The 10,349-nt window shown below is 40.7% G+C and overlaps 1 protein-coding gene across 1 annotated transcript; it reads right to left on the bottom strand.

The window, feature by feature from the left end:
• Positions 1–1,463: 1,463 nt before the first annotated feature.
• mfap5 (microfibril associated protein 5) lies at positions 1,464–9,828 on the bottom strand. Its single transcript, XM_080427528.1, has 7 exons — positions 9,727–9,828; positions 8,083–8,166; positions 6,325–6,357; positions 5,899–5,937; positions 5,135–5,222; positions 4,206–4,279; positions 1,464–2,427 (listed from the first exon to the last, which is right to left on the bottom strand). Exons 2-7 carry the CDS (start codon positions 8,123–8,125, stop codon positions 2,315–2,317), a joined length of 390 nt encoding a protein of 129 aa, XP_080283654.1. The 5' UTR covers positions 8,126–8,166; positions 9,727–9,828; the 3' UTR covers positions 1,464–2,314.
• Positions 9,829–10,349: the final 521 nt, after the last annotated feature.

The following is a 10,349-nucleotide window of genomic DNA, read 5'->3' as shown; positions in this document are numbered from 1 at the left end:
TAGTCACAACCTAATCTGAGTGACAGAACATGGAGGAATATAGACGATAGAATGATAGGGTGAGAGTACGGAACGGGGGGGGGGGGGGACGACGTGATTAGAGGGAGAGAGAGAGAGAGAAAGAAAGAGGGGGGAGAGAGAGAGAAATAGGCATTTGTCGTGGCAATAAAGCCTGTACAGCTACCAAAATCTCACAAAGGCTCATCATGTGTATACGTGTTAACCTTGATGAGGTATCTAAGAGCAAACGGGAGTCAGCGAGAGAGATAGAGAGAAAGCCCTTCATCTCAGCCTCTAACGAAACAGAGGGATGATTTAGTTCACGTTATGTCATGTCCTGCTCAGAGGGGTTTGTTGATGCCTGTGACTCAGTGAGTCACCCAGTTCAACCTCTCTCTCCCTCCCATCAATAGGCCTGTGTCTGCACTGTCTCTTGTGCCCCAGGGGTCGAGCTCACCTCCTCTCCCGGTCACTCTTTTTACGAGAACAGATCCTAGACCTGTGTATCAGCTACTGTTGCCCTTTCGGCCAGGTTGCACTGTACATACTACTAGAGGCTTACCTGTGAGCTTGTTCAAACTCCATATCTTTAAGATTTACAGTAGCGTAAGTTTGTTTTTCTGGCCCTTAACAAATGCAGTGTGGGACCAAGCCAGTCCATGTGAGATGCAGTGTTTCAACTCTTTTATGGTGTTGTCGTTAAAGGAGTAGTTCACCCAAAATATGACTTAGTTAACTTATTTTCTATCAATTACACACCCCATGAAGCCTTGAATTCATGGAAATCTGTTTGTTTTTGTCGCATTCCTAAGCCAATAATTTGATGACCGGTGGAGACTCAAAGAGTCTCCTACTGAGTCTCCTATTGACCGATGACCTGGTCATCAAATTATTGGCCTAGGAATGCGACAAAAGGCTTCATGGGGTGTGTAATTGATAGAAAATAAGTACTTTTTTCAGTGAACTACTCCTTTAAGAGGGGGAAAAGGAGCGAGTTGCAGTGATATAGTACATCACACGTGCACGAGACCTGACAGATGTTTGATTGATGTACAGTATGTGGATTGGGCTGCGCACAGTGAGGGACGCCTAGGTGTGTGCGTGTGGAGGCGTTAATCACTTTCAACTTGGCGTCCATATTTTGGGCATGTCATAAAATAAAAAAAGACGTGTTGTGACCCTGCAAATCGCCTATTTTCATGCGACACCGCCATACGACTAAGTGTAATATAGATCTTAAGTGGTTAACCCAATTCAGTCAATGTTGGTTTGCTGTAGAACCATATACGTTATGTCCCCATTGATGTTTCTTGTTAATTACACTGTATATGTGTATGTAAATGTATATGTAAATGAAATCTAAAGAGAAATAATATAAACAGACGTCTCCTATAGCAACCAGTAAAGTGTGGTGGCTGTTTTTTCTCCACTGTGGAATGAGTGTGGATATGATGAACAATTGATTATAATAAATCAGATTTTATTAGATATGCAAAGTGCACATAGTAATACTTGTAATAATTGCATTGTCAACAAGTGTTTTACAGCTCATATACAGTACTGTAATACAGTGGTGGCATCCATATGTCTGTCATGAGCAGCACATTTATAAACGCTCACACTGGAAATGGGAAAGAATCTTTAAAGAATAGATTACCATGGTGCCAAAGGAGAGCAGAATTGTTTCTAACTCATGGAAGTACAAATGTCCTGCCATCGCTGTTAATCGCGTAATGACTTTTACGGAGCATAATAACTTCATTTTAATTGAACATTTTGCCGTTTTCTTTTTGGCTTTTACAATGCTGTGCTTCACCATTCACATGATTCCACCCAAAAACACTTACATGGAAACATAGCTAGCGAAGTGACGCATCAGTGAGGCTATGGGTTGATTCCTACAGAACACTTAATGGATCGTAAACTATGAAAGATATGATCTGTGTCCTAAGTCACACTGAGCAAAGGATGATCACGCCCTTGATACTCACAGACACACAGAGAGAAGAACAGACTAATGCAAGATCTGAGAGATACAGCATGACTCACAACCCTGGAGAGGGAGCATGTGTGACTGTGTGACTGTGTATGTGCGTGCACGTGCGTGCATGCATGTGTATTTGTTAGCGTGCATGTGTATGTGTGCGTGTGTGCATGCATATAGATATGTTTGTGTGTGTATGTGCATGAACACCAGGTGCTGAGCGGTGGATTTATGGTGTTATGGGCTGTATTTATGACGACGCCCCTGGGTCACGTCTCTAAGGGACTCCTGCTCCATCGCTGACCGGCTCACTCCGCCATCTTGGACCCATCAGGCCTTGTTTGCCCAGGTTTTGGGGTTGCTACGGAGATTGCGGCAGCGTTTCTTATGGGTTGACCTCTGGAGGCGCGTGGGCCATCCTGAACGCTCTCTGCACAGCTCAGCTGGAACGAAGGGAAGACAAGGTTTCTCTGTGCACACACATTTACGCGTACTGTAACATGGAGTGTGTGTGTGTGTGTGTGTGTGTGTGTGTGTGTGTGTGTGTGTGTGTGTGTGTGTGTGTGTGTGTGTGTGTGTGTGTGTGTGTGTGTGTGTGTGTGTGTGTGTGTGTGTGTGTGTGTGTGTGTGTGTGTGTTCAGTGCACACACGCATGCAGCGCTTGTTCGGGTTAATGTACTTTACGACTATCCGGTATGTTCAGACTGGCAGCCTAAATCAGATTTTTGCCCTATCTGGATTGGAATTAGATTGGTTTGATCAAGTCCAAACAGAAAAAAAAAACATGGAATCTATAGTTTTAGTGAATCCGATTTGTACCACATTCCTGGTTTGAAATGCTGGTGATTTAAAGATATTTATGAAAATGTTTACTAAGGTAATAAGAAGGTCCTATTTTCGCCAGTGCCTTTACCCATTATGCCTAAACTTCTTTGCCATTTCTTACTATTTTTAAAAACATTTTCAAATAGTTCAACTAGCCAATCTACAAGCTCACAACGTGTCAATGTAGAACGGCTAGTTGACCTATTTGAAAATGTTTACTAAGGTAATAAGATCAAGGGTCCTATTTTCGCCAGTGCCTTACCCATTATGCCTAAACTTCTTTGCCATTTCTTACTATTTTTAAAAACATTTTCAAATAGTTCAACTAGCCAATCTACAAGCTCACAACGTGTCAATGTAGAACGGCTAGTTGACCTATTTGAAAATGTTTTTAAAAATAGTTAAAAATGAAAATGAAAGGGCTTACTCTGTGTGGAGTTTGCATGTTCTCCCCGTGTCTCCTAGGGTAGTTAATACCCTCACAAAAACATGTAGTAATCCTGGTCGCAACACCGCCCATAGATCGTATTTGAGGAACAAATCGGATTCGCCTTTGTCTAAACAAAGCCATAATAATCTGTTTTCAGAATAGAAACGTACCTTGCTTATAAGAAGGTGCCATTGTGCATACACAAAAATACGTGAAAACTTGCACTGTGCAAAAAAAACACAACACCAAACCATATCTACCAGACTCCACCTTACAACATATTGCACTCAGTTCTGTTCTGTTTAAAGCTGCAATCTGTAACTTTTATGGGATTACCCCGCACGCACACGAGCGCCACAATTTCCACTGCTGAGCTAAGACAGAAAAAGCCCCTTTTGGCAGAGGATAAATCGCTCTTTGATCTTCACTTGCAATCCCACTTGTCAATGTCAACCAGTAGTGGTCCTACCCGACCACAGGATATACAGGTAAATGTCTCAATAGAAGAGCAGGGAGACCGCAGCAGTCGTGTTAGTTATATTGTAATAGCATACTCTTACCAGATTGGCTAAAATACAATAATGTTTTATTTACTAAAAGAGTTATGGATTGCAGCTTTAATAGGCTTAACCCATTAAGACCGGGAACACATCTTTGTCATTTTTAGATGTCTTTGGCTATTCAAAAAATAGCAGATATACAAGCTTGCAGATCTGCTTTTTCCTTTTATCGTGAAAATGTACTTAAAAAATATATATATTCAAAGATTTGCACAAATGTTCAAGATTTTTCAAAAAATAGCAGATCTACAAGCTCATAGCGCAGCACTCGGTGCTGCGCTCTGAGCTTGTATATCTGCTATTTTTGAATAGCCAAAGAAATCTTAAAATAACACAGATGCGTTCCCGGTCTTAATTGATTAATTAATTTAGCTTGCCTTATTGGTTTGCACTGTGGCTCGCTTACCTTTGCGGTACTCCTCATCTTGGCACACTGTCCTCGTGCAGATCTCGTTGTTGACCACATAGACACGAGAGAGGCTGAGGGCACAATACGGAATACAGCATGAACTCATTAGAAACCTATACTCGTAAGTGCTTCATTTGAAGTTCAACGCAAGCCTATAATTATGTCTTTGTTGCAAACTGGAAACTGAGCTTGAAACAAGGTGGAATATACAAGCTACAGTAGGAAGATCAAAGTGCACGCCTCCAAAAAACACTAGGTAATCATCAAGATATGCATTATCCACCTGACCTTGACCGTTGAACTTTTAATGATTATCCCCATGAGGTTATGAAAATCTGTCCAACCTTAATTCTGACCTTCGCTGTGACCTTGACCTTTGTTTTGTTTTTTACAGACAATTTGGTAATTCCATACTTTATTTAGTTAGGACAATGAAGACAATGAGAGAATGGTTGACATGCACACAGGCCACAAAAGCTGGAATGGAATACATTACATGGATACATGTAGTAGTAGTAATAATAATAATAATAAAATAAGAGGGTGAATAATACGAGGGTGGGCCACTATAAAAAGGCAGAAGGCTTGCCGTTAAAAGGCAAAAAGAACAATAAAGCTCCCTGATCTCTTTAAAAAAAAAAGATGAATGAACTAAAATGAAAGAAAATGTCTAAAAAAATAGAATAAAATAAGAATATAATAAAAGGTAAAGAGGGGATTAAAGCAGGGGTGGGCCGCTATAAAAGTTTTAAAAACAGGCCTGCCGATAAAAGGGGGTTTTAAGGCCTGTTTTATGCAAACTTAGTCTGAATTCGCCTGTGGTTGCCTCAACCTCCAACCTATAGCACATGGCACTTCAGTACCATGAGCAGAGATGAGTCAGAGGGGGAGGGACAGGTGTTTTTCATAAGAAGACATCACATCACCTGTAGAGGCAGAGACCACCAATACATCTCTTCATGGGCTGGTGAACAGAGTACATCCTGGTGCATGGATACATCTCCTCCCTGCAGCCTGGCAGAGAGAACAACACAGCAGGTTCAAGTACTGAATGACAATGACAAAAGTGCTCAGAAGGATATTTGCAGCACACGCAGCGAAAAAGAAGTCAAACCTCAATGGCTCCACAAACAATCTTCCACAGTCCCCCGTCCTTCATCTACTCTACGTCAATCACTACAACTAATCCTCCTATAATTTGACAAAGCGTGTGGTGAGCCCAAGATCGTGGTGAGGCCAAAATCTCTTCTGCCCAGTTCTCCTCAGTGGCTAGAGCAATTGATCTGAATTTGCACACAGCGATTCACCATTACCATGTGCACGGAACAGCGAAGCCTGTTTTTCGCTTTCCCCAAATGTCAGCTGTTTATTGGCGTTTTTATGTAAAAGAATGTCGCCATGGTTACGGCTGCCCAGCTGTGGGATGGCCCCGCGAACTATGGGACGAATGATCAAACTGCGCATGCGTCGAACCGGGTATGGACTAGTACTAATAATTGTAATGGTGTAGTTGTAGATATAAGCAATGTACATTTTTACCTCAAACCTCAAGTCAAATTACGTTGTGCCTAATTGTGCCTATCACTGTGGAACATAGGAGCAAGCATGCAGTAAAACGTGAGACTTTGAGAATAGGAAGTCTCTAATTCACAGCCCCCCCCCCCCCCCCCCCCCCAGCTCAGACACTCACTGTTTGGTGGTTCACTGGTAGATACCACAGCATCATCATCTATGGAGAGAGAAAACACAAATTAAGCTTGGAAACACAAAAAACTTTACTTCCAAATTGTTATGGAATAAATTGTATAGTAGCATTTATGTTTACATTTCAGCTTGTAATTGTTGCTAGTATTAACCACTTTCACCCTGGCGTCCCTATTTTGGGCAGGTCATTATACGTAGAATGATTTTCAAAAAATACCACACCTACAAGTTCAAAACACATAACAATGCAGCACGTTGTGTGAGCTTATAGATCAGCAATTTTCCAATAGCCCAAATATAAAATGTGGTTAAAATAAACCCTGATCACGAGTCATGACCTGTGGCCTTTCAAACAACACAAGATTGTGTCATGCAACATTATTGTCTTGATTTAAGGGCGGTGTTACCATACCGGTCTCCTGCGCTTGGACCACAGCTGTGAGAGCTGCAGGAGAGAGAACCACATCAATGGAGGTCTGTTTCACAGTGTTAAAAAAAAACACACACCTGGCAACTCAAATATACTGTAGTCTAGATCCCATGGCTCGGAGGGATTGCCTGTCTACGGGCCAAAGGGTCTCTGAGTTCATTAAAGGACCATGTCGTGATCTGGCATGTGCCCATTGATTGGGCTACTTATGGTATAGGTTACTTGACGTTACTGTCGACCATTTCCCAAAGCATACCATAGTTTGTTTTTTGTTTTGTTTTGTTTTGCCCACCCTAAATGTAAATCCTGGCTACGTGCCTATACAGTACCATAGTTACCATATCATCTTTAAAACATTTCAATGAAGCCATTGGTTTCCATTCATTTCAGTATTATGAACATAAAATTGAGACTTGAAACTTGCTTGAGATAGGTAGGTAATATATATTATTATTTATCACATTATTACCCTTGTGATCTAATGCCTATTAAAGTGCAGTTTAAGTTGAAAAGTCTATCCGAAAAAGAACACACATCTCTGTTGAATGTCAAATAAAGATGGCGAACGCAGAGTTTAGATCGTGAAGTTTAGGGGTGGTTGCCTGAACATGTAGAGCTAACTAATTCAGCCATGTGATTGGCTAAGACGCTCCCAGCCAATGTTCTACCAGGAAATACATCACGATATGATCGGGAAGATCCATTTGAGCTGTTCTGTAACAATGTTACAGAATGTTATAACACGGTAAACACAGCTGCAGGTAATCAACTTAATAGTGAGTACGTACGTTTGATTAAGGTGTATCCGTTAACAAGCATTGACAATAGTCTCCTGTTGACTTGTCCGTGCTTGCTCATAAATCTAGCCCTGGGACCCAAACAAACAGTGTTTGAATCTGTTTGATACTTAACTTACAGTTTGGGCCCTGGAGAACATTTCCCCAATTGTGCCAAATTTGTAGTTTAAAATCCAAATTGAGGTGCAAAAGTCCAACTTGTAGACAAATGGTTAGAATAAACGCAAATATCTTCATTCGTCTCTTTTAATGCTATTATTGTTATAGCTATTATAGCCATTATAATTATTGGATAATTAGTTAAAAATAATAGCAAATTTTCATACAGGCTATGTCCGCGGGTAGTACCTTTCAAAACTAGGGCACCATGAAATGTAAACCCCATAGTTTAAGTTGGCACACCAATCAGAAATGGTAGGCCTGCTTTAATATTCTCAGCGAGGAGGTCGACACTTTTAAAATAAGACTTTATTATGGAAATTGGGCAACTGCATACTTCAATACAACATAAATAAAATGTATTTACTGCATGCATTCATGTAAGACTATTGCGTCATAGACTATTGCAATCAGATTTTAATTTAATTCAGCAGAACGGCCTGGGAAATCTGTTAGTGTGGAAGAATATAGGTTAGCTCCACAACCCAAGATTTGGATGTTGGATTGGTAAGTTAAACGGTGAGTTTAAGTGTCAAAAAGTTTGTGTCTCACTTTCCAGGGCTAACCTAAATCAAACAGTATGTTTGTATTTTGTCTCCTTGGAAAGTGTGATATATTTACCAATGTCATTCTGTTACATTGTTATATCTGTAGTTCTATCATATTTGCCATTTACCAGCATAGCAGTGGTTGCCTGACAACCAACTAGCCAGTGACCCTCCGGTCTATGGGACCTAGACTCAATTAAATGGGATGATTTGTGTGCTCTGTTTGGCAGGGTTACCGTGGAGACCGCAGAGAAGCAGGACCACTGGAAAGGTGCCCATATCCTCCGCTGACTTGTAAGACGAGGTCGAGTTTTTATGAGCTGGAGAGGGAAAACCGGAGAAGAAAACCAAATTGGTATGATTTCACACAGAGGAACTGTTCAATATCCTGTCTCCATATTTTTTTAAATGCTGTTTACATATCCTTTTAACACCGTGCGTGTGAATGTGAGCCAAGTGTTCCTCACAGTTCTGGGTGACCGGGATGTTTCCCCTAACCCAGAGCGAGTCCACTGACATGAAAACACTTAAAAAGTAAATGTAGACTTTGTTTTGAATGCTTCCTTGACCACATGAGCCCTAGCGTCCATACTCTGGGTATGTTATAATAGGCGAACATTCTGCAAATATAGGTGAACATTCTGCGAAAATAGTCTGATCTACCTGCTCAGCTCTTATTTTTGGGGAAGAGATTTGGTATAGATGGGGAAATGGAAAAGGAGAAGACGAATTATAGAGCCCTGGGGCACCCAGTCAACTAAGTAAAGTACCGGTATATAGGGTTTAAGTCTATATAAGCTTATCAGTTTTTCTTATCCAACAACTCTGTTTGTTTTTCTTTTGAGTTCACCTTAAATCAAATTGAAGTTGGACATTTGGCGTGCAGGAACAGGAGAATATGCTCGCACAACTTACATATAAGGCTAAATAAATGAACACAGACATCTTTCTTTCTGTCACTTTACCTTTGGACTTGAGTCACATTTCAACTAAACTAAACTAAAATAAGCCATAGATTTAAAGTTACTCTATTGTTTTCGTTCACGTGGAACAGTTTTCAGATTCCTACTCTCGTTGGTCTCAGACTGTAAACTGAATAACAGCAACAAACATATTGAAAAATATTGTGTAATAATGAACACAAAAACAATTCTTAAAACTTTCCCCAGTCCCTCCATTCCTCTCTCTCTCTCTCTCTCTCTCCCTCTCTCCGTCCGTCCCTCCCTCCCTGCATCATTCCTCTTGTAATGTGTCAATGTAACTTTGGCGTCCAAGTCGTGAGTTCTCTCAAAAGAATGTGTTCTTTTTTTGTGCCCCGTTGTAACAGCCCACTGCCAACACCCCTCCGTCCATACACTTGTGCATTCTTTTCCAGCTTTTTTTTTTCTACAATAAACCGTTTTCCTAACAGTCACTGGCCAATGCAGATTGGTCAGAATTTATGACCATATCTCCTGTCCTTGATGACGGCCTGTCATTCATTTTTCATGGTTCTTCTGAAAAAATGTGAATGGGCCTGGTGTGGCCTGTGTGGTGCTCGCCTGGTTAGATCTGAGTGGCAGATTGACATGTTTTTCACTCCCTGTCGTTACTCTACTCTGCATGCCATTGCGCACCGCATCACTCCAGACTTCATAACATTCACATTCGCACCTTCAGATTTCATACACCAAGATGTAGATTCGGAAAACATAAGCCAAATGTAATCCGCCACGCACCGCAGCTCATGACATGTTCATTACACCTCAGTGTAAGATACTCCCTCATCAATGTGTTTTATATAAGTAGATGATCTTGTTTCAATTGCAGATGTTCAGCCCTGCGATTCTGTGTGTGAAAGGTGAAAGAAAAGAAAAGAAGTATAATCGTTTCATACTCACAACTTTTTGCTGTCGTCCAAAAACCTCTATGGTTTTATGAATCTTCTGAGTCTTCTCTCCTTTCCTCTCCTTTCCTTTCCTCTCTTCTCTCCTCCAACTCCCTCCCCCCTCCCTCCCTGTCCTCCTCCTACCCCTGTCCTCCTTGCCATCATATTTTTTGATCTCCTCCCATGAGTCTGGGAGAAATTTAGGGAGCAGCAAAAATCTGTTCTCTGTCATGTTAAGTTTCTCTCTCTCTCTCTCTCTCTCTCTCTCTCTCTCTCTCTCTCTCTCTCTCTCTCTCTCTCTCTTATGCACTTGCTATGCATCCTATGTGTATAACGCATCATGAACATACTTATAAGGCATTATAATCTGCTCATAACCATGTATAATCAGATTTATAAGAGCTCATAAATACTCATAATGCTTTATAACCATAACCACAACACATTATAAGGCCTTTTATAATGACTTATAAGTATCAAGTGTTATAACACTTCATAATTGCTGCCAAATTGGTAACAGTTGCTATGCATCCCAAATTAATTCTCATAGTAATAATCCATTATAATCAATTGATAATGCTTTATTATCACTGTTATAATGTGTCATAACCATTATGATGCATTATTATAATGCAT

Source organism: Gymnoscopelus braueri, assembly GCF_963280865.1.
Source record: "Gymnoscopelus braueri genome assembly, chromosome: 4".
Taxonomy (NCBI): Eukaryota; Metazoa; Chordata; class Actinopteri; order Myctophiformes; family Myctophidae; genus Gymnoscopelus; species Gymnoscopelus braueri.
The sequence above is the reverse complement of the archived record's forward strand: the minus strand, read 5'-3'. Positions and strand labels throughout refer to the sequence as shown.